The 24,277-nt window shown below is 41.4% G+C and overlaps 1 protein-coding gene across 4 annotated transcripts in view; it reads right to left on the bottom strand.

Moving 5' to 3' along the window:
* The window catches only part of EXT2 (exostosin glycosyltransferase 2), a 154,565-nt gene that overhangs the window by 7,691 nt on the left and 122,597 nt on the right, over window positions 1–24,277 (bottom strand). For all 4 annotated transcript variants that reach the window (XM_032488496.1, XM_032488495.1, XM_032488493.1 and 1 more), the window contains 2 exons: window positions 3,642–3,785; window positions 1,524–1,652 (listed from right to left, as the gene is read on the bottom strand). In XM_032488496.1, coding sequence (XP_032344387.1) covers window positions 1,524–1,652; window positions 3,642–3,785 — 273 coding nt within the window. The remainder of the gene's footprint in view (window positions 1–1,523; window positions 1,653–3,641; window positions 3,786–24,277) is intronic.

Below are 24,277 nucleotides of genomic sequence, written 5' to 3'. Positions count from 1 at the left end.
GGCTCGGCCAACAGCAGAACTCACAAGGGCCCAATAAAAAAGGCTTGGAGGCTTTTGCCTTCTGTAACTGGAAAGAAGTGGTGATGACAAGCTCCTTAATTCCTGTTTAATGACTGTTTTCTCACTGCCAAGGTTCTTGTATAAACACCATTTGTTCTTGCAGCCATAAGGGCGATGAAATACAGCTTCCCATAACTTTCACCGTAACCTTCGTTCCAACAGGCACTTTTTCTCCTGCTTCCAGCTCCATGGCAAATGCTATGAGCAGCACCATGCTCTTGAAGATGCCAGGTTATTCTGCAATCCCTTGAGTCAGGAAAAAAAATCCAATGGTCCCTCAACGTCTGAATCTATTTCCCTGACTCTCCACCACCCTCCCACACCTTACACTTCCAATATTTTTCTAGCAAACTCAGGGGAGGCTGCTGTCCTAACCTAGTGACGATAAGTAAACAATAGAGGGATGGGAGGAGAAGAAAGCTAGATAACTAAGGCCACAGGCTAAGAAGCACACAGACACCAGGAATTATTGTCCAGAATAAGCAGACACAGCTAAGAACACCTTGCAGCATATGTTGAAAAGCAAATCTGGAGCGAAGGGGAGTTCTTTTAAACCTAGTTTTGCAATTTACATTCTTTAATTTTCCTTAAAGCAGTGAGCTGTTCACTGAGTTACTTAGAGCTGGAGGATGGGGTAAAGACTGGGTCAAGTCTGGACAGATTGGCTTTTCCACTTTCTTGGTCACTTTGGTTTAATCTGGCCTCTCCCATCAATTAATAGCATGAGGACTCATTTGGGTCAGGATACCACACCATGCTTCCAACATAAGCTTCCGGTATAGGAATCTGGCCTAGAAGCATTGCCCATTTTCACATACGGAATTCTAACCCAGAAGGAAAAAAAAGGTCAAGTGTACTCTTTCTACATGTTTAGGGATCTGATTTGAGCAAAATCAACACTTCAGGAATAGAGATCTATTAGATACAAAAGCCCCACGTGATCTTTACATACTCTCGCTTTTATGTCATGGGAAAGGTACTGCTAAAAACTGGTAACCACCGTCTTAAAACAATGTTTAGGACACTACAGTTATAATTGTACAAAGTGTACTATTTTCTCAATGTCAATAAAAAAATCGGCTAACTTAAGAAAGATGTAAACTTCATTCTTTAACTAACAGGACTAGATTCCAAATCAGCTTTGAGAATAAAATTACATTTTTTAAAAAAACACAATTTGTAGACTGACCATCGTAGCCTTTATCTCTGATACTGGAGGTTAAAAATTGTAACTAAAGAAACTGTATAAAAAAATAAAATATGCTTAAATCATCAAAGCCTAGCTCCAGTTTTACAATGTGACAGCATCAATCTTAGAATCTTACAGCTAAAAGGGAGCTTAAAGTTCATCTATCCCAAAGCTTCATTTATAGTTATGAGAACTTCTCAGACTCAGAGAAACAGAAATGTGCCCAGGATCACAAAGCAAGTTAGTGGCAGAGCTGGCCAAGGATTCCTCTCACCTTGATGACAGCTTTCCCCGTGACGTTAGCCACCAGGAAATTCATGGCAATGTCTTCACAATTCATATGAGCATCCACCCAGTTCTTGATGTCCCCAGGCATCTTGTAGGTATACAGGTAATTAAAATACTGTCAGGGAAGGAAAAAAAAAAAGACATTCAAATAGCAGCAGTTCCCTGTGGCTGATGTACAAAGGGCAACTTAGCCATGGCATGGGGACAAACTTTCTCTTGTAAGACTAGTCTTAAGGCTGAATCAACAGAAAGGGCAAATTAGAATGCTTTTGGTCCCGTGACCAAGCGTCTCTAATACTGTCATCCTTTTAAAAATCACCTGTTGTGAGCAGAGGAGCAGTACAGTGTGAAGCCCTTCTAAGGTGCAGGCAGTTTGGACTGGTTACTGTATCATGTGCTTAATAAATATTAAGGCACCCCAGTACTGATCTCTAATAAATCCTTCCCCTTGAGTCACAATGCTCAATCCTGTTTTCTGTATTCTTTGCACAGATTGCAAATAGAAGCAGAGATAAATTAATGGTGGACTGACATTGCAAAGATGTGCTTCTTTTTTTAATGTTACCAAGTGCCGATTTAAAAAAAAATGTGTTCTAAAGAAGCTGCATTTAATTTTTTATTATTTTGGGGGGGGGAAAGGTAATTAGGTTTATTTATTTATTTATTTTTAGAGGAGGAACTGGGGATTGAATCCAGGACCTTGGTGCATGCTAAGCACGTACTCTACCACTTGAGCTATACCCTCTCCCTCCCCCAACAAAGACGTACTTTTAAAAGCAAAACAAAAATGCAATTTTGAGACTACCATAATCTACATGTATGAAATAGTATAGAAATTTGTGAGAAAAAAAGCTATTATCAATCTACTACCATAAACTACAAGAATTATAAATCTTATTTATTTTTTGCTAATAACAAAAACCCCTTTCTGGATCTAGAGCCCTGAAAAATATGAGGGCAGCAGTGCTGAGATGGCAAGAAATGATCAATATAAACACAGCAAAGTTAAATGAACTGTGCTGGGCTGGACAGATCTTTCTCCTGACATCAGTTCCTTATGCCACTGCTGACAATTGACAAGTTATTACTGTTTGATTAAGCCACACACGCCCAGGGAGCAATCTGCCACCAAACGGAATATTCTAAAGTCCAATGCATACCCTTCTGTTTCTCCCATAATAAACAGAGTGAAAAACACGAAGTGACAATTCTCAGAAGAGAGGAAATACAAAAGGCTAAAGAATACACAAAAGGAATTTCAACCTCACTAGTGACAAAGCAAAGTGAAAACAGTAAGATCCATTTTCACTTATCAAAATAGCTAAGTTTGATTTTTTTTTTCACATATTTCATGCCAGGGAGGGTATGGTAAGATAGTTTTATATTTTGCTGGTGAGAATGTAAACTGGCACAAACAATACTGAAAACAACTGATAGATAGATAGATAGATAGATAGATAGATAGATAGATATCTCAAAACCTCCCCAAAATGTTCATAATTCTACTTCTAGGAACCTATCATAATGATCATAAGTATAAACAGTTATGAAAATGGATACTGATCATTATTTAAGCATTTGATATAAAGCATTACCTAGCAAAAAAATTAGAAACAATCTAAATATACAATGATAAAGAAACAGTTATACATGATTTACAGAATATAATGGTATATCAGCAATTATATTAGGAAGTTGTTTATAAAGAAATGTTAACAACATAATTTCACAATATATGCAAAAAGTAAGCTAATGAGAATATTTACAACTGTCTGTGTGAAAAAGTAAATAAATAAAAGGCAAATCAGAAAAAAATCTTAACAATAATAATAGTTTATCTCTAAGTGATAGGACTACAAGTCACTTTTCTTATACAATAAAACTTATTCTTAATTTGTCATATTTTCTATTATGAGCATTTAATATTTTCATAATTAGAAAAATCTAACTTTATTTTTCAAAAGTATCACACAACATGGCCTTTCTAAGCCCTGTGAGTAGAACATTTTTCACAGCAAAAATTAAGTTATGCCAAATAAAACGAGATCATACTCTCGATTTTGTCAACTCTGACCTACTTGCCCCCAGTCTGCTCCCGCCTTACCTTGTGATAAAAAGCAGCCCCCGTGAGCACCATGGACACCTCATTGGTCCACTCAGACTCATACTTCCACTTATTCATCTCATGGTCCCAGAGATGCAGGCGACCCGGGTAACCCACCAACCGATCAGGAAATTCCCGCCAGACCTGAGGACAGAAACACATCAACATTTCAGACAACAACCAAGCACAGCGCTAAGTTCTTTAAACTGTATCGGTAAGAGTCCCTAGGTTCAAATCTTCACAAACTAAGATCAGAACGGGCCTTGGAAGCATTCAATCCAACAGGTGCTAGTTCTGCCGATATTCAAAGATAGATGTTGATTCTAATTTCCTCCAAAACTTCCCTGTACTTGCTTGGAAATTTCAAGTAATGCAGAATAATAGCTTCTTGAATTGGGCCAAGGTAGGTAATCTCTTAACATATGATTAATGAAATAAGTTCTACTTTTAATGAATGCACAAATGAAGAGTAAATAGAACCCTGATTTATATTAAGTTTTCATGATTGTGAAAACTTACAAAGTCTTTGTTTCAAAAAAAATAAAATCTATATATCTGAAGCACAAAGCCACTCTTATGACCTTTGGGAAGTCTCAAGTATAGCGAATGTGTCTGTTTCTATAATCTGTAACATATTGAAAACAAAAACTTGATTTCCGTATCTGGAAAGGTGCTTAGATACAGTTTTGTTAAACAGGACTTGGTATAGCAGAGGTGGGATACTTTCATTACCTTTCCCTATGCATTTCCGTATAATTTAGTTTAACCTCTAAACCATGAACCATTAGGGAGTACTGACAATTTACCAGCTGTCAGGGTGCCGCCTCTCAGCACCATGAGTCATCCTTGAGCCGATCACTAGACAACAGGGTTCCCGACTGGGCCCTGTTCTCTTCCTTGAACTCTACCTCTTAAGTAACACCTAGTTTCAATCTCTTTAAATATCATCTGTACTCTGATGACTGCTAAATTTATGTTTGGCCCTTAACGTTTCTGAGACAAACAACTACTTACTTAATACTTTCAACTGGATAAACCATAGGCATCTCAAACTTAACATGTCCAAAGCGTAACTCTTGATTCCATCTCCCCAGAAAAGCCATCCTCCCAGTCTTTTCCATCTCAATCAGTCATCTACCCAGATGCTGAAGCCAAAAAGCTCAGAGTCCGTCCTTCCTTTCCCTCTTTCCCCACATCCACTCCATCAGCAAGTCCTGCTGGCTCTGCTTCAGACTACTTCTTACCTTCTCTACAACCACTCTCTTGAGCTCAAACCACCATCATTACTAGATTACTGTAGATTACTAGATTACTGTAAGAGGCTTCCACCTTATTTCCTTGCTTCCAAACCATCATTTACAGAGCATCCCTAGAAGGACCATTCTTAAGAGAGTATTAGGGTATTTCTGTACAGAGTAATTCAATCAGTGGGCCCCATCCTATTATTTATATGTATTTTCATTATACACTTTTTAATTATATACATATGTGATATGGTCATGTGCTACAGCAACCAGAAGTTTCCCTAACACCCAAGTGTCACTGAGTCCAGGGAGGATGCTCCATTGCTCTCCCAAAGACGGAGCCAGTGTGCTAGTACTCTCCCTTTTTTAGTTTGCTGGGGCTGCTGTAAAAAGTAACACAAAGTGGCTTAAAACAACGGAAATCCAGAACTACGAAATCAAGGTGTTGGTAGGGCCATCCTAGAAGGGAAGGATCCTTCCTGGCCTCTTCCCAGCTTCTGGCAGCTGGCTGGCCATCTCTGGTGTTTCTTGGCTTGTAGCTGCATCACTGCAAACCTGTCTTCACATAGCCTTCTTCCCTCTATGTGTATCCCTGTGTCCAAATTTCTCCCTTTTATAATGACACCAGTCCGACTGGATTGAGGGCCCACTCTAATGACCTCATTTTAACTTGATTATCTCTGGAAAGACCCTGTTTCTAAATAAGGTTACTAAAGTCAGGATTTCAACATATCATTTTTAGATATGTTCAATCTATAACACTCCCCCCGAATCTTTAAAAAATGTTCTACCCCTAAAACAAAACAAAAAAATGGCTTCCTATTGACTGAAAGTAATAACTAAACTCCTTAGCATGTTCTACAGGGCCTTCCTACCCCCCAGCCGCTCTCTTACCACGTCCTCCCACAAGTCAGTGGCCTCCCTGCGCTTTAACTGTGACTAGACCTCGAGCCCTCTGCGCCTACTTTTTCTTCTAACTGGAACATTTCCCCAGCTCTTCAAAAGGCAGCTCCTGCTCATCAGTCAGACCTCTGCTTCAGCATCACCTACTTTGAGGGGCCTTTCCAGACCTTCCCACCCAAGGTAAATGCCACCCCCCAACCTGCCACTCTTCACCCCCACTCTGTGGTTTTCTTCAAAAAACTTTCATTTCTTGAAATTGCTTCGGTTATTCATTGGCTACTTGTTTATTCTCTCTCTTCCTCCCATAGCGTTCAGACTCCATGTGGACAGAGACTGTCTCATTTACTGTGGTAACCCAAGCACAGAGCGCAATGCCGTCACGACAGCATCCTCGCACGCTTGCTGAATGTGAGAACGGACAAAATCTCCGCAGGCAAAAAGCCGAGTGTGGAAGAAGGGAACTAAAGGTCCTTCCTCCTTTCGTCACAGCCAGACCTAGCATACCCCTTAACTCAGAAAGGAAGTCCGCAACAGCGCTGATCACCAGTTACCATCAATAATAATGTGATATCCTTTGTGTGAGAAGATCATGGTAATAATTCACCATCACTAAAGCACATGTTTTAAATCGCTTTTCCGGGAGCGGGTAAAGGGACATTTGCTGAGCCATTACGCTATCTTGCCCAGTCCCTGTGATCATCTACAGGCTTTTATGGGATGTCTGACCTGGGTCTTGAGCATGGTCTGGAGCTGTGAAAAGAGGTTTCCTTTGTGCGGAACCAGCTCACCTAACAGGCTTCTCCAACCCACAATCTTGGCCTCATTAACACCATGTTGTAACCAACAGAGTTAATCGGCCACAGGCATCATCATAATAGCTGCAGACAAACGAGTCCATGTCAGACACTCCCTCAGATGTGTAATGCTGCTGCTGTGCTCCCTCCTGCCCGGCTTGTATTTCAGCAGATTAAAATAATATGATACTATTACAGTTTTACAGAGCTCAGAGCAACAACACAGGCTGTGGGTCATAACTTCAGTCTGGCCTGTGGGCCTGGCAGACCCCATCAAGTGCATGGCCAGGTCCCTCCGCTCAGCACTGAGCACCTGCCTGTTCATGTCACACCAAGACCACAATTCACTTCAATGGAATTAAGGAGATTTGTGAAGGGCTCCAGGCGCAAGTAACTATACTCAGCACCAGCAATGGGCAAGGTGGAGGTAAAGGGGCGGGGCGGGGGGCATCCACTCAGTTGGCACCTCTGCTGGATGGAAGCTGCACCCTCTCCCTCCATCCCCTGTATTTAACTTGCATCAACAGCGCTCTTAGTCCATGCAAAACAAATTCAAATCACTTTCCCAAAGTGTTCTTTTCAAGCCCCTATTTGCAGTAATAATAATAATCATGGCTCCATTTTAGGGTTGAATGCTGTTGGAATTTCAGTCCGCTTGCAGTTAGCTGAAGCCACTTTCCAGTCTTCTCTCCAGACAGACAAGCTGGTAACACTGGGTCACAGAACGCTAGACTACGCTGGTCGGAAAGCATCAGAGGGGTCATGAGTTTCAGATGCCTTTGGAGCTGTCAGTGAGCGCAGTTCCTCAGGCGGGGCCTCTCTGCCCTTGACTTACTCCAGGCAGCTGGATGCAATCAAGATACCATCCTTGTCACTTCATCTATAACTCTGCAGCTGACTACAGGATCAAAACGGAGTGGAACAGAAGGGGATGGGCCCTCTCTAATCGAGCCCCAGAGTAGTACGAAGTCGATTATGTATATAGTAAAGCATGTTCCCAGCCAGAAGAGCGAGAACTCAACTTCGACCTCCCTCTCCTCATCGCTACCCACCTCCCACTCCAGTTCAACCTTTTTCTTTCTTACTTCAGGGAAATGCTCTGGGGTCAGCCTTCTGTCATTACTAACAGATGCCTCTACATACTGTAGTGCGGGCATCTGAAACTTCACATTGCATCCCTGTACTTCTAGCAATAGTGCTCCCACAGCAGTGTTCAAATCACAAAGCCATTACTCAATTGTTTGCCTATTTTATCGAAATCCTCCAGATACAGTGCCAATTATTTTTAATTGCACACATCTTTGAAGACAGAAGTCCACGTCTGTTATAATAAACTCTATGCTTTGGGTAGGGGCTTAGCAATAATTCAAACAGTCCTTACATTTGGGGCCTATTCCACATCACCACTCAGAGACTGTAACAACATAACATCATCCTCTGTTTCCTTCCATTCTAACTTTTATAGTCTTGGTCCCAACCACCTCTTACCTGGATTATGGAAATAGCCTCCTTTCTGGACTCTCAACTGTGCTCACTTGGCTGTTTTCAGAGTTAACTATCTATTCTTTTTTTTTCTTCCTCTCTCTCCCTTTTCAAAGCTTCCTGAGGTCTTTTGTGGCTTCTCATCACTAGAAGATCAAACTAAGATCTTCTACCTTTGTTTAAAAGGCGCAGAAGACAGCCCATATTACCGCCTATAGAAAGTGCACCAGGGGGACACAGCTAAAGCAGATTCAGGACTAGCTCTGCCACTGATGAGTTGTTCAACAACCTATTCAAATTACTCTGCTTTCATTCTGCCATTTGCAAAATGAGGAGTTGGATTAAATGACCTCTAATGCAATTTTAGGGCTAAGATCTTATATCTTTTTTCTCACTAACCTATTCCCAAGGAAACTAACTCAGCAACTGTGACCAGTTGCAAGTTGTAAGTTTCTAAATAGCATGGCCTGCCTTATTCAGCTTTGTTTAAAATGCCATACACATATGGGTACCCAATAAACGTTCCTGAAAAGAGGATAATGCACTATATTCTAAGCCGGCTTAGAGAGTGCATTTTAAACTCAGGGTGTGTGCTAACCACAGGCAGATTCAGGAAACAGACGGAGGTGGGGGCTGGGGGGTGGAGGGGGTAGGTGTAACAACAGGTGGCGCCCATCTGGGATACCCGACAGGCGATCACGGGCCAGCTCCGGGAGGAAAGTAACTCTGAAGTGGCTGCTACAGTCCTCACACTTTCAAAGGCATAGTTCCACAGGGGTAGTGCTACTGGTGAGAGGGATGCCATATGTACAGGACTCATGAGCCAAGAGAGGGAGTAAGAAGTGGTGAGATAAATGGGGGGAATGTGGACTCAAGGTACCCCCAAACTGGGCCAGGGTTCATTTCTCTCCTGGCACACACCCCCTGGGCTTTGTCAATCCCTACCCATCACTGTGGAACAGAATGTTGTGACCCAGGCCATACCCTGTGGCCACGTGCCCAGGTCAGCCACTTGCAGATGGAACCCAACTTGCAGATGCCTTTGAATGAGTGGCCCTCCTTCCCTTCAGGGTTGTCTTGCATGTTGCCCAGATGGGAAAGGGGTAGCTGGCTGGGTTCCAATTTCTAGCTGGTTTCCACAGAGGAGCCAGTTATCGGATTCATTCTCAGCCCTCTGGGAACAAAGCTCACCTTTTATATTTGGAATTTCCTGAAATGAAGTGGAGTGGAGGGACTGATTGGCCTCGTTTTCAGCTCATGTTTTTAATTACAATGGTGGTTGGTAGCTTTTGTCAGGGGAGTGCTTTGCAAAAAGCCAAAGAGCCTCTGCCCACGCCTGGGACACAATTAACTGCTAACATTGGGCATCCAGAGCAAGGGAACCCTGCAGCTGTCACCTGGGGTGCCCTAGTGCTGACTGGCTCTGACAAACACATGTACATGCTGGGTTATGCATTAAGATTTACCTGTTGGATCACTCCAGTCTGCCCGAGAGAACTTTCCAACACAAGGCAGGGTTCTGCTTAAAATAAGCTAAACAGGAAAACTGGTATCATGGGATGGTTTCTGGGGTTTTGGCAGCAATCCTATTTGCCCTAGTCTGGCTGGAGGTCAGTGCCTGGGCTGAGAGACAAGATCCCCATTCCTCTCAAGTTCTTTCCTCAGGCCTGGGGCAGTGATGAAGGTGGAGACAGAGCAGGGTTGGCTGTAGCTGGTAGAGGAGTGTGTGCGATGAAACCTTTCACCGGGCACCACCATTAGGAAGGCACCACTAGAGAGACATCACCATCTCAGCAGATAGCATGACCACAGGCCTTCTGTGCATGGTGAGGCGAAGACACACTTCAGCAGGCTGAGCCCCTGCCCACGCTAATTCGGGAGTCTGCAGCCACAGAGGTCACCTGGCAAGCAGGGGTCATTCAGTACAGTTCCCTCATTAGACAACTGAGAAAACTGAAGGCTGGAGAGGAAGCAGCTGTCCCGAGGTTACACACCTGACTCCCAGGCCATCCCTCTGCTCATGAAGTCACCTGATTTCCTGCTCTTCTGACTCTAAAAAGCACCTCCTTTCCCCAAGCTCAGTTCTTCAGCTGTCAAACAAAGAAGGCAGATGATGGTGTCTAAAACCACACTCAGTGTCAGTATGCTCAGCCGTGTGCAGCTGGGGGCAGAGACGGTATGAGTCGCACATGCAGATGGAATGACCCGAGAGAGAACAGAACAGGGTAGGGAGAGGCGGTGGGGAAAACAACAGAATCTTTTGCTCCCCTCAGGACTCATCTTCTAAAAGCCAAAGGCTCTTTCATTAAACAGAGAAAGCCACGTGCTCACACTGTTGAAAGGAACTCCGTCAGCTGTGCAGCAAACTAGTGAGATTCCACATAGGACATCCAAGGGCCTTCTGAAATCCTGTAATCTGTGAGACTCTGGGACAGAGAAGGAAGTACAAGCAAAAACAAGCTGAACAAAAGACTCAACTCAACTACTATTTTTCATGAAGCAATGAATCTCTTGAGAGATAATAAAGAAAGGAAGGGGAGACGTGAGTTTGAGAGGATGGAACAAGGAAGAGACAGGTCAGGATTGGGTCATGAGCTTTCTAATTTTGCGCTCCTTAAGACCCTCTAAACGTGAAATCATTTTTATTTCCATAACCTCAACTCCAGTGGGGGTCATACTATTTCGAAGTCTGATCCCAGAGGATCGTTTAATGAAGCTAAAAGAAGAAGAGTGATCATAAGCCAAATGGCTATTCTCTTTAAATCCTGCATGAGGCAGAAACAGAGACTTTAACTTTTCTAAATAACCATTCCTGAGCCTTGAAAATTCAAGTTGATCTTGGTGAGGCTGGATTTAACTGACCAGGGACCAAAGATAACAGCTCTGTCGAGCAGGGAGGAAGTAACTCTCCCTACTTCAAGTCACTGCCCCGTGACTCCTATCACTTGCAGTCATGGATGCTATTGCAGAACTGGCCAGATTTGTTTTCTTCTAACTGTGCAAAGGGAGGAAATGTCATCGACCACAAACTGCAATCCTGGCTGACTTCAAAGCATAAATGTGGTTCCAAAATGACTCTTTAATGAGTTAATTCATCATAGTGTCCTATATGTGTGCTTAAATCCCATAATCACCAGGTGGAGAATCAAGAAGCAGAGGCTCAACAAAACATTAGCAAACAGAATCCAATAACACATAAAAAAGATTATACACCACGATCAAGTTGGATTCATCCCAGGGACACAAGGATGGTTCAACATACAGAAATCAATCAGCATGATATACCACATCAACAAGAGAAAGGACAACAGAAGATCATATCAACAGATGCAGAAAAACATTCATTAAAATTCAACACCCATTTATGATAAAATATATAACCAAAGTGGGTATAGAGGGAACATATCTCAACGTAATAAAAACTATTTATGACGAACCTACAGCCAGCATAATAGTCCATGCTGAAAAGTTGAAAGCCTTCCTGCTAAAATCTGGAACAAGACAAGGATGCACTCACTCTCAACACTTCTATTCAATACAGTATTGGCAGTCCCAGCCATAGCAATTAGACAAGAAAAAGAAATAAAAGGGATCCAAATTGGAAGAGAAGAGGTAAAATTGTCATTATATGCAGATGACATGATACTATATGTAGAAAACCCTAAAGGCTCCATGCAAAAACTACTATAACTAATAGAAGACTTTGGCAAGGTAGCAGGATACAAAATTAACATACAGAAATCAGTTGCATTTCTTTATACTAACAATGAAACATCAGAAAAGGAAAATAAAGAAACAATCCCTTTTACGATAGCATCCAAAAAAAGAAAATACTTAGGAGTAAATCTGGCCAAGGAAGTGAAAGATGTATACGCAGAGAACTACAAAACATTCACAAAAGAAATTAAAGATGACTTAAAGAAACGGAAAGATATCCCATGTTCTTGGATTGGAAGAATTAATATTATTAAAATGGCCATACTACCCAAAGCAATCTACAGATTTCATGTGATCCCTATCAAATTACCCAGGACATTTTTCACAGAACTAGAACAAATAACCCTAAAATTTATATGGAATCACAAAAGACCCAGAATTCCCAAAGCAATACTGAAGAAAAAGAATGAAGCTGAAAGAATAACCCTCCCAGACTTCAGACAATACCACAGAGTTAATCAGAACAGCACAATATTGGCACAAAAACAGACATATGGATCAATGGAACAGAATAGAGAGCCCAGAAATGAACCCACAAACTTTTGGTCAATTAATCTTTGACAAAGGAGGCAAGAACATACAATGGAGTAAAGACAATCTCTTTACCAAATGGTGTTGGGAAAACTGGACAGCTGCATGTAAATCAATGAAGTTAGAATACTCCCTCACACCATACACAAAAATAAATTCAAAATGGCTTAAAGAGTTAAACATAAGAAAAGACACAATAAATCTCCCAGAAGAAAACATAGGCAAAACATTATCTGACATAAATCTTAGCAATGTTCTTCTAGGGCAGTCTACCCAGGCCAAAGAAATAAAAGCAAAAATAAACAAATGCAACCTAATTAAATTCATAAGCTTTTGCACAGCAAAGGAAACCATAAGCAAAACAAAAAGACAACCTACAGAATGGGAGAAAATATTTGCAAAAGATGAGACTGACAAGGGCTTAATTTCTAGAATATATAAACAGCTCATACAAGTTAATAATAATAATAATAAAAACAACCCAATCCAAAAATGGGCAGAAGACCTAAACAAGCAATTCCCCAATGAAGACATACAAATGGGCAATAGGCTTGTGAAAAAAATGTTCAATATCGCTGAGTATCAGATAAATGCAAATCAAAACTACAATCATCTCACACCAGTCAGAATGGCCATTATTCAAAAGTCCACAAATGGGTAAATGCTGGAGAGGGTGTGGAGAAAAGGGAACCCTCCTACACTGTTGGTAGGAATATAGTTTGGTGCAGCAGTTATGGAAAACAGTATGGAGATTCCTCAATAGATTAAAACTAGACTTACCATATGATCCAGCAATCCCACTCCTGGGCATATATCCAGAGGGAACCTTAATTCAAAAAGACACATGCACCCCAATGTTCATAGCAGCACTATTTACAATAGCCAAGACATGGAAACAACCTAAATGTCCATCAACAGATGACTTGATAAAGAAGTTGTGGTATATTTATACAATGGAATACTACTCAGCCATAAAAAATAATAAAATAATGCCACTTGCAGCAACACAGATACACCTGGAGATAGTCATTCTAAGTGAAGTAAGCCAGAAAGAGAAAGACAAATACCATATGATATCATGTATATGTGGAATCTAAAAAAAAAAAAAAGACAAATGAACTTATTTACAAAACAGAAACAGACCCACAGACATAGAAAACAAACTTACAGTTATCAGGGGAGAGGAGGAAGGGGTGAGAAGGGATAAATTGGGAGTTCAAGATTTGCAGATACTAACTAATAAATATAAAATAGATAAACAAGTTTATACTGTATTGCACAGGGGACTGTATTCAATATCTTGTAGTAACTTATGTTGAAAAAGAATATGAAAATGAATATACGTATGTTCACGTATGACTGAAGCATTATGCTGTACACCAGAAACTGACACAACATTGTAAACTGACTATATTTCAATAAAAAGTTAAAAAAAAAAGAAGTAGAAGAACTCTTTTAAATCACTTATTTATATCCCATTTATTTCCCCCCAAAATCAATTGGGATAGCTTACACTAAAAGGCAAAAACTAGAATAAAGTCCAAACTATCAAAACAGATGATGCCCTCAACAGCATTTCTTTAAAAATCCAAAGATGTCCCACCTACCTTAAAAACATTAATCCTGATATCAAGTTCTAGAAAGACAATCCCACAGCAAGCTGAAGTCATAATTTAGGGATGGAGAGGTTTGAGTGTTCCTATTTATTAATTCATCTACTCATTCAACTCTTAGATACCTACTGAGCTCTCAGTATTTTTTAAATTAAACATTTTTTTTTGGGACAGTTGTAGATTCAAAAGTAGTTGTTAAGAAATAATGCAGAGAGATCTTTTGTGCTCTTTACTCAGTTTCCCCCAATGGTAACATCTTGCAAAACTATACTGTGATAAGACAACACGATACCAACATGGATACAGTCAAGATACAGAGAATTTCCATCTCCACAAGGGTCCCTAATGTTGACTTTTTATAGACCCTCCCCATCCAGGTTCCCTCTGACAACTGCTGTTCTCCATTTCTACCATTTTGCAATTTCAAGAAGGCTATAAGTCAGTGGAATCATACAGTAGGTAACCTTTTGGGATTAGCATTTTTCACACAGCATAATTCCCCAGACACTCATCTAAGTTGTTCTGTGTATCAATAGTTTGGTCCTTTTCATTGCTGAGTAGTATTCCATGGTGTGGATGTACCACAGTTTGTTTAATCATTCTCCCCCTGAAGGATATCTGGACTGATTCATTTTTGGCAGTACAAATGAAGCTGCTACAAACATTCATGTATAAATTTTTGTGTGGGCATAAATGTTCCTGCCTCTGGATAAATGCCCAAGTGTGCAACTGATGAGTCATATGGTAGTTGCATGTTTACTTTTATAAGAAATTGCCAAAACTGTTTTTCTGGAGTGGCTATACCATTCCGTAACAGTAATGGAAGAGAGATTCAGTTTCTCTGCCTCTTCACCAGCATTTGCTTTTGTCACTATTTTTTTTTTATTTTAGCCATTCTGAGAGGTGTATAGTGATATATAATTATGGTGTTAATTTGCATTTTCTTAATGGTTAACAATGTCAAACATCTTTCCATGTGCTGATTGCCATCTGTATATCCTCTTCAGTGAAATAACTGCTCATGTCCCTTGCCCATTTTCTAACTGGTTGTCTTCTACTGTTGAATTCTGAGAGTTCTTTGTAAATTCTAGAGGCTTAGTCCTTTGTTGGATATGTCATTCACAAATATTTTCTCTTAGTCTGTAGCTTGTCTTTTAATCCTCTTCACAAAGTCTTTCACAGAGCAAAAGTGTTAAATTTTGATGAGGTCCAATTTATCAGTTTTTCCTTTTATGAACCACACTTCTCTTTGTCTAGCCCTAAATCCTGAAGATTTTTCTCCTTAAGTTGTTTTCCGAAAGTTTCATAGTTTTGTTTTACATTTAAGTCCATGATTCAATTTCAGTTAATTAGTATAAGTTTACTCTTTGCTCTCTGTTTAGCAGGCCAGCAAGGAGACCAGATTTCTCCCTCTGAATATAAAGTACAGAATCATTTAACTTTGAAAAACTCCTAATAATTTCACTCGTAGAAACTATATATAAGAAAGTCAATGTTCAATCACATTAAGTTCACTCATCCAGTCAATAAACATGTATTGAGCACCTGCTATGTGTCGAGTGCTAGGCATATAGTAGTAAACCAGGCAGACACAATCCTGTCTGTATGGACTGCACTAAAGGGGAGTTTTTCAACCCAGCCCCAGATCTATGCCATGGATGTAATTAGTGGCCTGGGTTGTAAGAAGTTAGCCCCTTCCTTCCCCTTCCAGGAGCAGAGTGTCATCATGTGATCAGGACCTCTGCCCCACCCCTCATACCTCCAATCCAACCCAACGACTGGATGGGAACCTAGAAATTTTATTTTTAATGGTTGCCAACTCTTGATCTAAATCAGCCAAGAGACAGTAGCAAACATACTGCAATCATGAAGAGTGTGAATCCTACCCACCAATTTTTGAGCACCAAGAAACAAATCGGATCTAAGAGGTGAGCTATAATTTAATACCACACTGATAGTTCACCTTGCTTTCTTGAGATTCATTCTCCCAGCTGTGACATTTCTAAGGGCAGGGGACTACTTTGATGCTTTAAAATTTTCTTTCTATTTGTCCAAAATGGGGACTCACCATGTCTAATGCAATAGCAACCACCAACCACTGTCTCAAACTCGCAATTGTGTGTGCAGTTTTACGACTGGCAACGAACGGTGCGGCTTCACATTTGGGAATCACATCAGAGTTCTGCTCGGAAAGCTGCAGGCGCTGCCCTCCTGAGAGCCGCTGGAGGAGCTCAGCGCTGGGATGCTGCCGCAGCTTTCATTTCCCCTGGTCCGGTGCCAAGTCCTGCGCGCACGCCTCTTTTAAGCATCTCTATCAAAATCAAGGCAGATAAGCAGCCCGTGCAAGACAAATTCCCCCTATCCCCAAATCATAAACCAAATCCTGAAGCTCTGGATTCCTGGAGAGGCCAAAGCCTGTAATCAATCCCTAAGAGACAACAGGAAGGTTTTAGAACAATTGCCTGCAAACATATGGATCCTCTCAGGGCTGGAATATCATGGTAGTTATCTCCTTTTGAGTAGGGGAAGGGGAAGTACGCATTCTTTAAACCATCAAGTGTACCAACACCTCTTAAAAATAACTATCCCACATTCTAAGCATTAGTCCTGGAGGCCCGGAACCTACAGAGCCAGGTGGGCCCGCCGGGGCTGCAGACAGGAAAGACGGTGAGGCGTGGCGGGGACACAGGGCTAGGAGTGGAGAGATCAGGAGAGCTCTTTCCTCACCAGCAGAGCCTGACACAAAATCAGCGCTTGTAGAAAAGAGCAAAACCAACTCACCGGACTTCCGTGGGATAGGAGTCTGTGAGGACGAGACGCCCATCCAGGGTCGGCTGTGCCAGCGGGCAGCACACGCCCTCCTCTTTGGGGCAGGGAGCCCGAGTCCCCGCCTGGCTGTTGCATGAATGGCTAGGCAAACATGTTCTGGGCTTGCTGTTTTAATTCGCTCAGTGGGGAAGGAAAAAGTGTCACTGTATTGTAATTCCCAACTGGGTGCTTTTTTAAACCGTCAGATGTTATTTCAATGTTCAGCAGACATATTCGATTTCCTTCCCTTAATATTTGTTTGACTTATTCTCCGATGGGGACTGGGTGCTTTAGAAAAGCTCTGTGAGGTCAAACCTGACTGCGGCTTCTCTCAGCACCTCCGTGGGCTCCGGCCTACGGCCTGGGGTCAGCTTTCAGCAGCCCCCGCTCAGCAGCGGCACAAGTGAACCGTTCTCCCCCCAGGTCCCGTGAGCCTTGGGGGAGTAAATCAATGCAAGCTGGAGAAAGGACAGATCCGACAGAGGAGTCAGTCCTCCTAGAGGCTGAAAACAGGGCGCCTGAAGCGCTGTGGAGACGACCCCCAGGTGGGAATTCTCTAGAAAGGACTCCCCTCCGACCACAGCCTGGCGCATGTCTCCTGTGAGGGTGCTCTGACTATACCTCATGGGCAGGGACACTCACAGGATGAGTGTCTGGCCCACTCCCTCTTCTGAAGACAAGTTTCAATAAAGGCAACTCTTCCTGTACTTAAGAAAAGTGAAAACACAGAGGTAAAGATAGACAGACGTCCTTCCATACTGATGTGTATGGTGGCCAGCCAGGAAAGGGACTCAGAGGGGAACTGTCATTCGCTCAGATGTAATACGCCAGGCTCGAAAAGAGCTGCCAGCCATCAGCTTCTTCAGATACTAAGTGAAGAGGGCACACCGCAAGTCCCAAACATTTTTTGGTTTTCAAAAAGCTCAGCTTTGGCAAAAGGGTTCTAGCTACTGTAAAGCTTTAGCACAGACCCGGCACAAATGCTGACCCAGAACTGCCCTGGCAAGGTTTGGTTTTGTGCAAGAAGGGCCCGGCTCACTGGGACTCCCAGTGCCTGCTGTCCACCAGCAGCCACAGGGACTGACTCCACTGCTGGCCCCAGGGCACAATGCTGCAACCGTCCGTCATCCAGAGACGAGAAGGAAACACCTGAATTCCCAGTCTCTCCAGGCAGCCACTAGGTCAGACTACATGAAGGCCCAAGAGGTCAAGGAATGGAAGTCTGCAGCACTGGTTCTCACTGAAAGCTGAGACACTTCCAATAAAGAGGCTTTCTGCTACAGGGATGCCTCTTGCATTTTGGGGCCCTGCTTTAGGAACGTTGCATTTTTATTACTCTTGGCTGTAAGAACCCAGTTTCTCGGTGGCCTAGATGAACGCAAAGGGTATAAGCCTGCCGTAGGGCCCACGCACGGCAGGGTGAGACAGATGGTTCCGTGACCAGCAAGAAAACCCTCCCCGGATTCCCAACAACCCTGAGCACAGCTTCAGTTTTAGGACTCTGGGGCTTGTGTCTAGGGAAGAAAGCAGTTAATTCCCTAGCAGAAGGATCATAACCACAAGGCTTATGACAAACAATCCTGAGACCCCGTCCAAGACCAGGTACTTGTGGCACTTTCACTGGCAGACAGCTCAGAGAGGGACAAACAGAAGGACAGAGAGAGCCTTCTTTAGAAAGTTATCCACTAGCTTTTAAAAGAGGTTATTATGAAGTCCGATTCTATGATAGGCGGTTTCCATCCTTCTGCTCTCCCAGTGAGAAGAGGAAGAGTGGGATAGTTTATTTAGAATCACACAGTGTATCACCTCTCCCACTCTCCCTGGCTGAATATACAGACAGCTGTAAACTTTACTAATTCAGCTTAAAATGTAACTGTTATATAGAGCCTCAGCTCCAGAATTCTCCAAGTAGCCAGGCTCCCTCACCAATTAAATCTGAGCTATGGCTAAGCCTGTCTTTTCCTTCTCCTTGGTTCTTCAATCCAGATTAACATTAAGTCTATAGATTTTCCACTACCATTATCTACTGGCTTGCCCTGTCTTCAGTCTGTCATCTTTAATTCATCCTGTGATCTGACTGCCTGGACCACACACCTCTTTACAAACCTACACTATCTCTTCACTGCTTTCAGCATTTCAGCTGACCTCTTAACCTGTCTATCAGCCAGCCCTATGTGGCCAAGCCCACCTAGCTTCCTTCCAATATCAACCTGAACACAAGTCCCGCCCTCGTCACATCAGTCTGCGATGACCCCTCCATGTGACCACACGTCCCCTGCTTGTTCTAACATAGGTGCCTTTCCTCTTGGTGCTTCCTACATCAGGAAAACCCACTCAGAGATGGTTTTACATTCTCGTGGAAAAAAAAAAAGTGGGGTATTCCGTACTATTTTGCTGTCTTCTCATGATTCTTCACAAGTATGTACTTGTCATTACCTTGGGGAATCGTGAGCAAAATAATCCAAATAAATTCTCATAATTTATTAGCACCCACGAGGTTTAACTAGTCGCCACCACCTGCGGGACACCCAGGCAGTGAAAAGAAGGCATGAGTGTTTTGTGCACTAACACCACACAGTCGCTCCGAGTCAATTCCCATCCCCACACGAAGGACTGACTTTATAACCAGCATTATTAGCCAAGAGTGTTTCACATCTCTCAGGTGAAAAATGTTCAACACTTAAGTGCTACCAATAATTTTTATGGTTGGAAATGAGGATCAAAGTATGAAAGGAAAAATAAATTCACGGGTTCATACATCCAGCCAAGTCTGCATGGCTCATTTTCTGCCACATGTTTTAAACTGCCTCTCTTAAAAGGCGGGGGAGGGGAGGAGGAACAAGTTGCATTTTATTTCCCAGCTTTTTAAGACTGAAATAAAAGCAGACAGACTTGGGAGTCGTGGGGGAAATCAAATATTTAAGTAAGACTATACACTGCTACTGTTCCCCCAGGAGCTCCTTGCAAATGAGTATCAAGAACTATCAATAGATACTTCCCTGGTAAAATACATAAACAGATAAATAAATTATCCCAGGCTGAAAAGAATTTCCACATCTGGTAGCTCACTAGAGCTTGTCAAACAAGTCAGAAACACGCAAGGCCAGAGAAGATCATTCTTTCACTCCTGATTTTGGGGCTGGAGAGGGAGTGCAACATTTCCCAAAGCTCTTTGCCTTCCAACAGGGAATATGACCCATTTAAACAGGCAAATGACCCCAGTGTTTTCTTCCAATTAAATAAATAACGATACTCAGGCATCAGGTCTTAAATCCAAATGTCTGTGCTCAAGTCACAGACACTGGAAGAAAAAAAGGCTTTCCTACAGGGTCTGGCCTTTCGTTCCCAAGAACTTGCTAGAGTGCCCCTCAAAGGGTTATATTCAATGTACACTTAACACCTTGGAGAAGTAACTTAACCTCTTCACACCTCAGTTCTCTCAGCAGTAAAGCATGAAGTGACAGGATGATCTCTAAGGTCCCTTCAAATTCTGCCACCAGGTTTCTTTAAAATAGAGCTTTCCGACTGGGGTGCTATGAACGGTTAACAGGCTTGTGGAGATTTGGATCCTCTCAGCCAGATGGGCAGGGAAGCTGGGGTGGGTCACGTCTAGTGCAGCGGCCTTGTTTGTGGACCCCAGTACCCAGTATTAACATTCCCTATGTGTACGATGTCCCTTAAGCAAGCCATGGAGCCTGTTACTTTAAAACGATCTCTGTAAGGCAATGCTTTCAATCCTCTTATAAAAGCACCACCTTAAAATGCCCTCTTGTCTGTGAAACACATGCTGGGACTCTGGTGCCTGAGCCTACGTGTCAGGCCTCAGAAGAGGTGTCAGCAGAACCATGATCAAAACAGGCCTCGGGTCACCACATTCTCCTCCAGCGAAGGCAACTGCTGTGCCCTCCCTCCCACGCCTAACACGCTACTGGCCATCCCCTCCGAATATCCCTGGATCCTCACACATGCAGCCTCTCTGGGCTTCACAGGAAAGAGAAGGACTTTTATGCAGAGAACTTTGACACTTTTCCACATGCAACCACACCTTACACACTTGCCTGCCTTCTGATGCCTTAGATTTGTTACACCGGAGGGATTTTAGGAAGTCATTCGGTCTATTCTTCTGACTCCAGGCAGGACCAGAAAAATCACCTTAGACATTGGAGGACTGCTGGCTGCCCCTTTCTGAAAAATTCCCACATGGGGAGATGCCTCTGTCTCTCCGGTTTTCTCTAAAAATTCTTTGGAGCCACAATAAGAAAGGTCTGCTGCATGGTTTCTCTTTGATTCTCACATATTACATACTGTATTTAAACCATTTTTTATTTGAACTAGGATAATGCATTTAAAAACTATAGAAATGATAAAGGCCATACACACACATACACAAAACCAAACCAGAAATGAAGATGTCTATTTTAGAGAAGAACAAGCAAGGTGATGTTTTGGTTATATTAAAAATATCAGTGTAACTAACCTTACATAACCGAACTAGTAAGATCATACCTTTCTAGAGGCACATGGAACATTTACTAAAAAGACCTTTTACTGAGCCATACAGTCTCAATAAATTACAACATAATGAAATCATATGGAATATATTTTCTGACCACAGTGGAATCAAATCAGTAATCAAAAAGAAAAAGATAACCTTAAAAACTGACAAAAGTAAGCACTATACTTTTATATAACTATAGGTCAAAGAAGACATTACAATAGATATTAGAAAATATTTTAAATTTAAGGATAATAAAAATAAGACAAATCAAAACTTGAGAAGGTACCTAAAGTAGTAATTAAGGAAAACTCTACAGCTTTAAGTGCATATATTAGAAAAATATTGAGATCAATGATCTAAGTTATCAAATCAAAAGGTTAGAAAAGTAACAGCAACTTAAACTCAACAAAGTCAGGGAAGAAATTAATCAAGAAAAGAATATTTAATGAAATACAAAATAAATATACACTAAAGAAAAATCAACAAAATCAAAAGTTGACTCTTTGCAAAGATTATGACATTGATATACCTCTAACAAGGCTGATCAAGAAAAAACAAAAATCATCAATATCAGGAATGAAAAAGAGCACATCATTCCAAATCCTATAGACTTTAAACAGTAAGATAATATTACAGACGATTTAAAGCAATGTATTTTACAATTTAGATGAAATGAACAGATCCCCTGAAAAACACAACTTACCAAAACTAACACAAGAAGAAACAGAAAGTCTGAGTAGCACTAGAGCCATTAAAGAAGCTGGGTCTGAAATGAACATGCAAGAGTGCTGGCTGAGACAGAGGGCAGTGGGGTGGGCAGCATAAGAAGAAAGTCGTAAATACCAACTGTGGGCCCCTGACCAACCTGCAGAAGCAAGAACGTAGCAGCCATTAGTCCTTAGTCATTCTCGTGGGTATACAGTGGTAACTCATTGCGCTTTTTACTTTAGAATTGCCGTAATGCCTATGAAGTGGAGAGTGTTTTCATGTTAGTTTACATCTCTGTATCTTCTTTTTTAAAGTAATCGCTTAAATCTTTTGCACATCTTTAACTGACTTGTTTTCTTATTATAGAAATGTGAGACATTGTTATATATTTTGAAAATATTTTTTCCCATCTATGACCTGCCTTTTTATTTTCTCAGAAGTGTCTTTTTAAAGTGTTAATTTTGATGAAGTCCAACTTATCCATTTTGCTTTCTTTTATAAATCTTGCTATTCGTCTCCTATTTAAAAAAAAAAATCACTGCTTAGCTCAGGTACACTAGGATTTTCTCCATTATTTTCTTTAAGAAGTTTTATCATTTTAGTTCCTGCATTTAAGACTAGGATCCATTCTGAATTGCATATGGATATCAAATTGCTCCAGTAATATTTAGTGAAAATCTTGTCCCATCTCTATTGAAGTGACTTGGCTCTTTTATCGAAAACTGATTGACTACATATGTGTGGTCTATTTCTGGACTCTTTATTCTATTTCATTGGTCTATATGCCTAAGTTTACACCAATACCACAATGTCTCCATTAGTGTAGATTTATAAAAGTCTTAAAATAAGGCAGTCCACAATTTTATCCTTCTTCCTCAAAATTACTTTGGCTTTTTCAGGTCCATTGTGTTTCCATTTCAATTTTAGAACTAGTTTGTCAATTTCAATTTTTTAAAAGCCTTCTGGGATTTTGACCAGGCCTGCTTTGAATCTATATATCAGTTTGGGGGAGAACTTACACCTTAATAATAGTGAGTCTTTGAATCCAGATGTATGATACATCTTTCCATTTATGATGTTATTCTTCAATTTCTCTCAGCAATGTTTTGTAGTTTTCAATGAACTTATCTGGCACACATTTCATTACATTTTTCAAGCACTTCATTTTTTATGCTATTCCAAGAGTATAAATACATTTTTTTTACAGCTTTTTGGAAATACAGTCAACATAAGATAAACTGAACCTATTTAAAGTGTATAATTTGGTGTTTGACATTTGTACACACCACTAAAACCATCATCCCAATTAAGATAGTGAACATATCCATTTCCCCTAAAAGTTTTTTGTGCTCCTTTGTTATTCTCCCCTCCTGCCCCTTGACCCTCCCCCACCCCTTTTCCAGGCAACCACTGATCTTTCGATCGCTAGAGATTAGTTTGTATTTTCTATAAATGAATCATAAACTATGTTATCTATTTCATCTTGCTTCACTCACTTGGCATATCTATTTTTAAATACATCCATGTTGTTGTATGTATCAATAGCTCATTTACTTATTACTGAGTAGTAATCTATTGTATGGATATACCACAATTAGTTTATTCACTCAACTTTTGACACATTTTTTTCCTCCAGTTTTTGACTATTACAAATAAAAGCGACAAGCACAAATACAAATACCTGTCTTAGTGTACAAGTGTTTGTGTATCCATATGCTCCTATTTCTCTAGGGTAGATCTCCATGGGAGAATGGAAGGGGCACATGGTAGACTGACGTTTAACATTCTGAACTCAAACTGTTTTCTACAATGTCTGTATTCAGATTATGAACCCCAGTAAAGCAGAAAGGCATGCAGGCCAGAGTAACCTGTCTCCTATGTGAAAACACGCATGCTGGTAGTCGTGATTTATTCAGCCATCAAATATTACTGAGTAACTGCTGAATGGACTGAACTGGGTTAGGCACAGAGGATACGGCAATCAGCAAGACAGCAAGACAGCAAGACATGGTTCTTGGCCTTACGGGGCTTACATTCTAGAAGAAAAGCAGACACTAAACAACACACTTCACAGTTAATTGTGTGCTTACAAAGAGGCAGAGTGCTCCAATCTGGAGACTCTGAAAGCTTCTTTGAGTTAGCAACTGTTTGAGCTGAGTGCTGAAGGGTGAACAGCAATCAAGATAGATCTAATCTTCATACACCGTGACAACTGTGACAAACCAGCAGCTCTGGGTTCCAACGTAACTCCCCAAGACACACATTTATGTTAACTGATTTGTTTATTCACTTAATCGGTCAAGCCTGCATGAACATAATCGGTCAAGCCTGCATGAAC

Source organism: Camelus ferus, chromosome 10 (assembly GCF_009834535.1).
Source record: "Camelus ferus isolate YT-003-E chromosome 10, BCGSAC_Cfer_1.0, whole genome shotgun sequence".
NCBI lineage: Eukaryota > Metazoa > Chordata > Mammalia > Artiodactyla > Camelidae > Camelus > Camelus ferus.
This window is presented reverse-complemented; position numbering and strand designations above follow the sequence as displayed.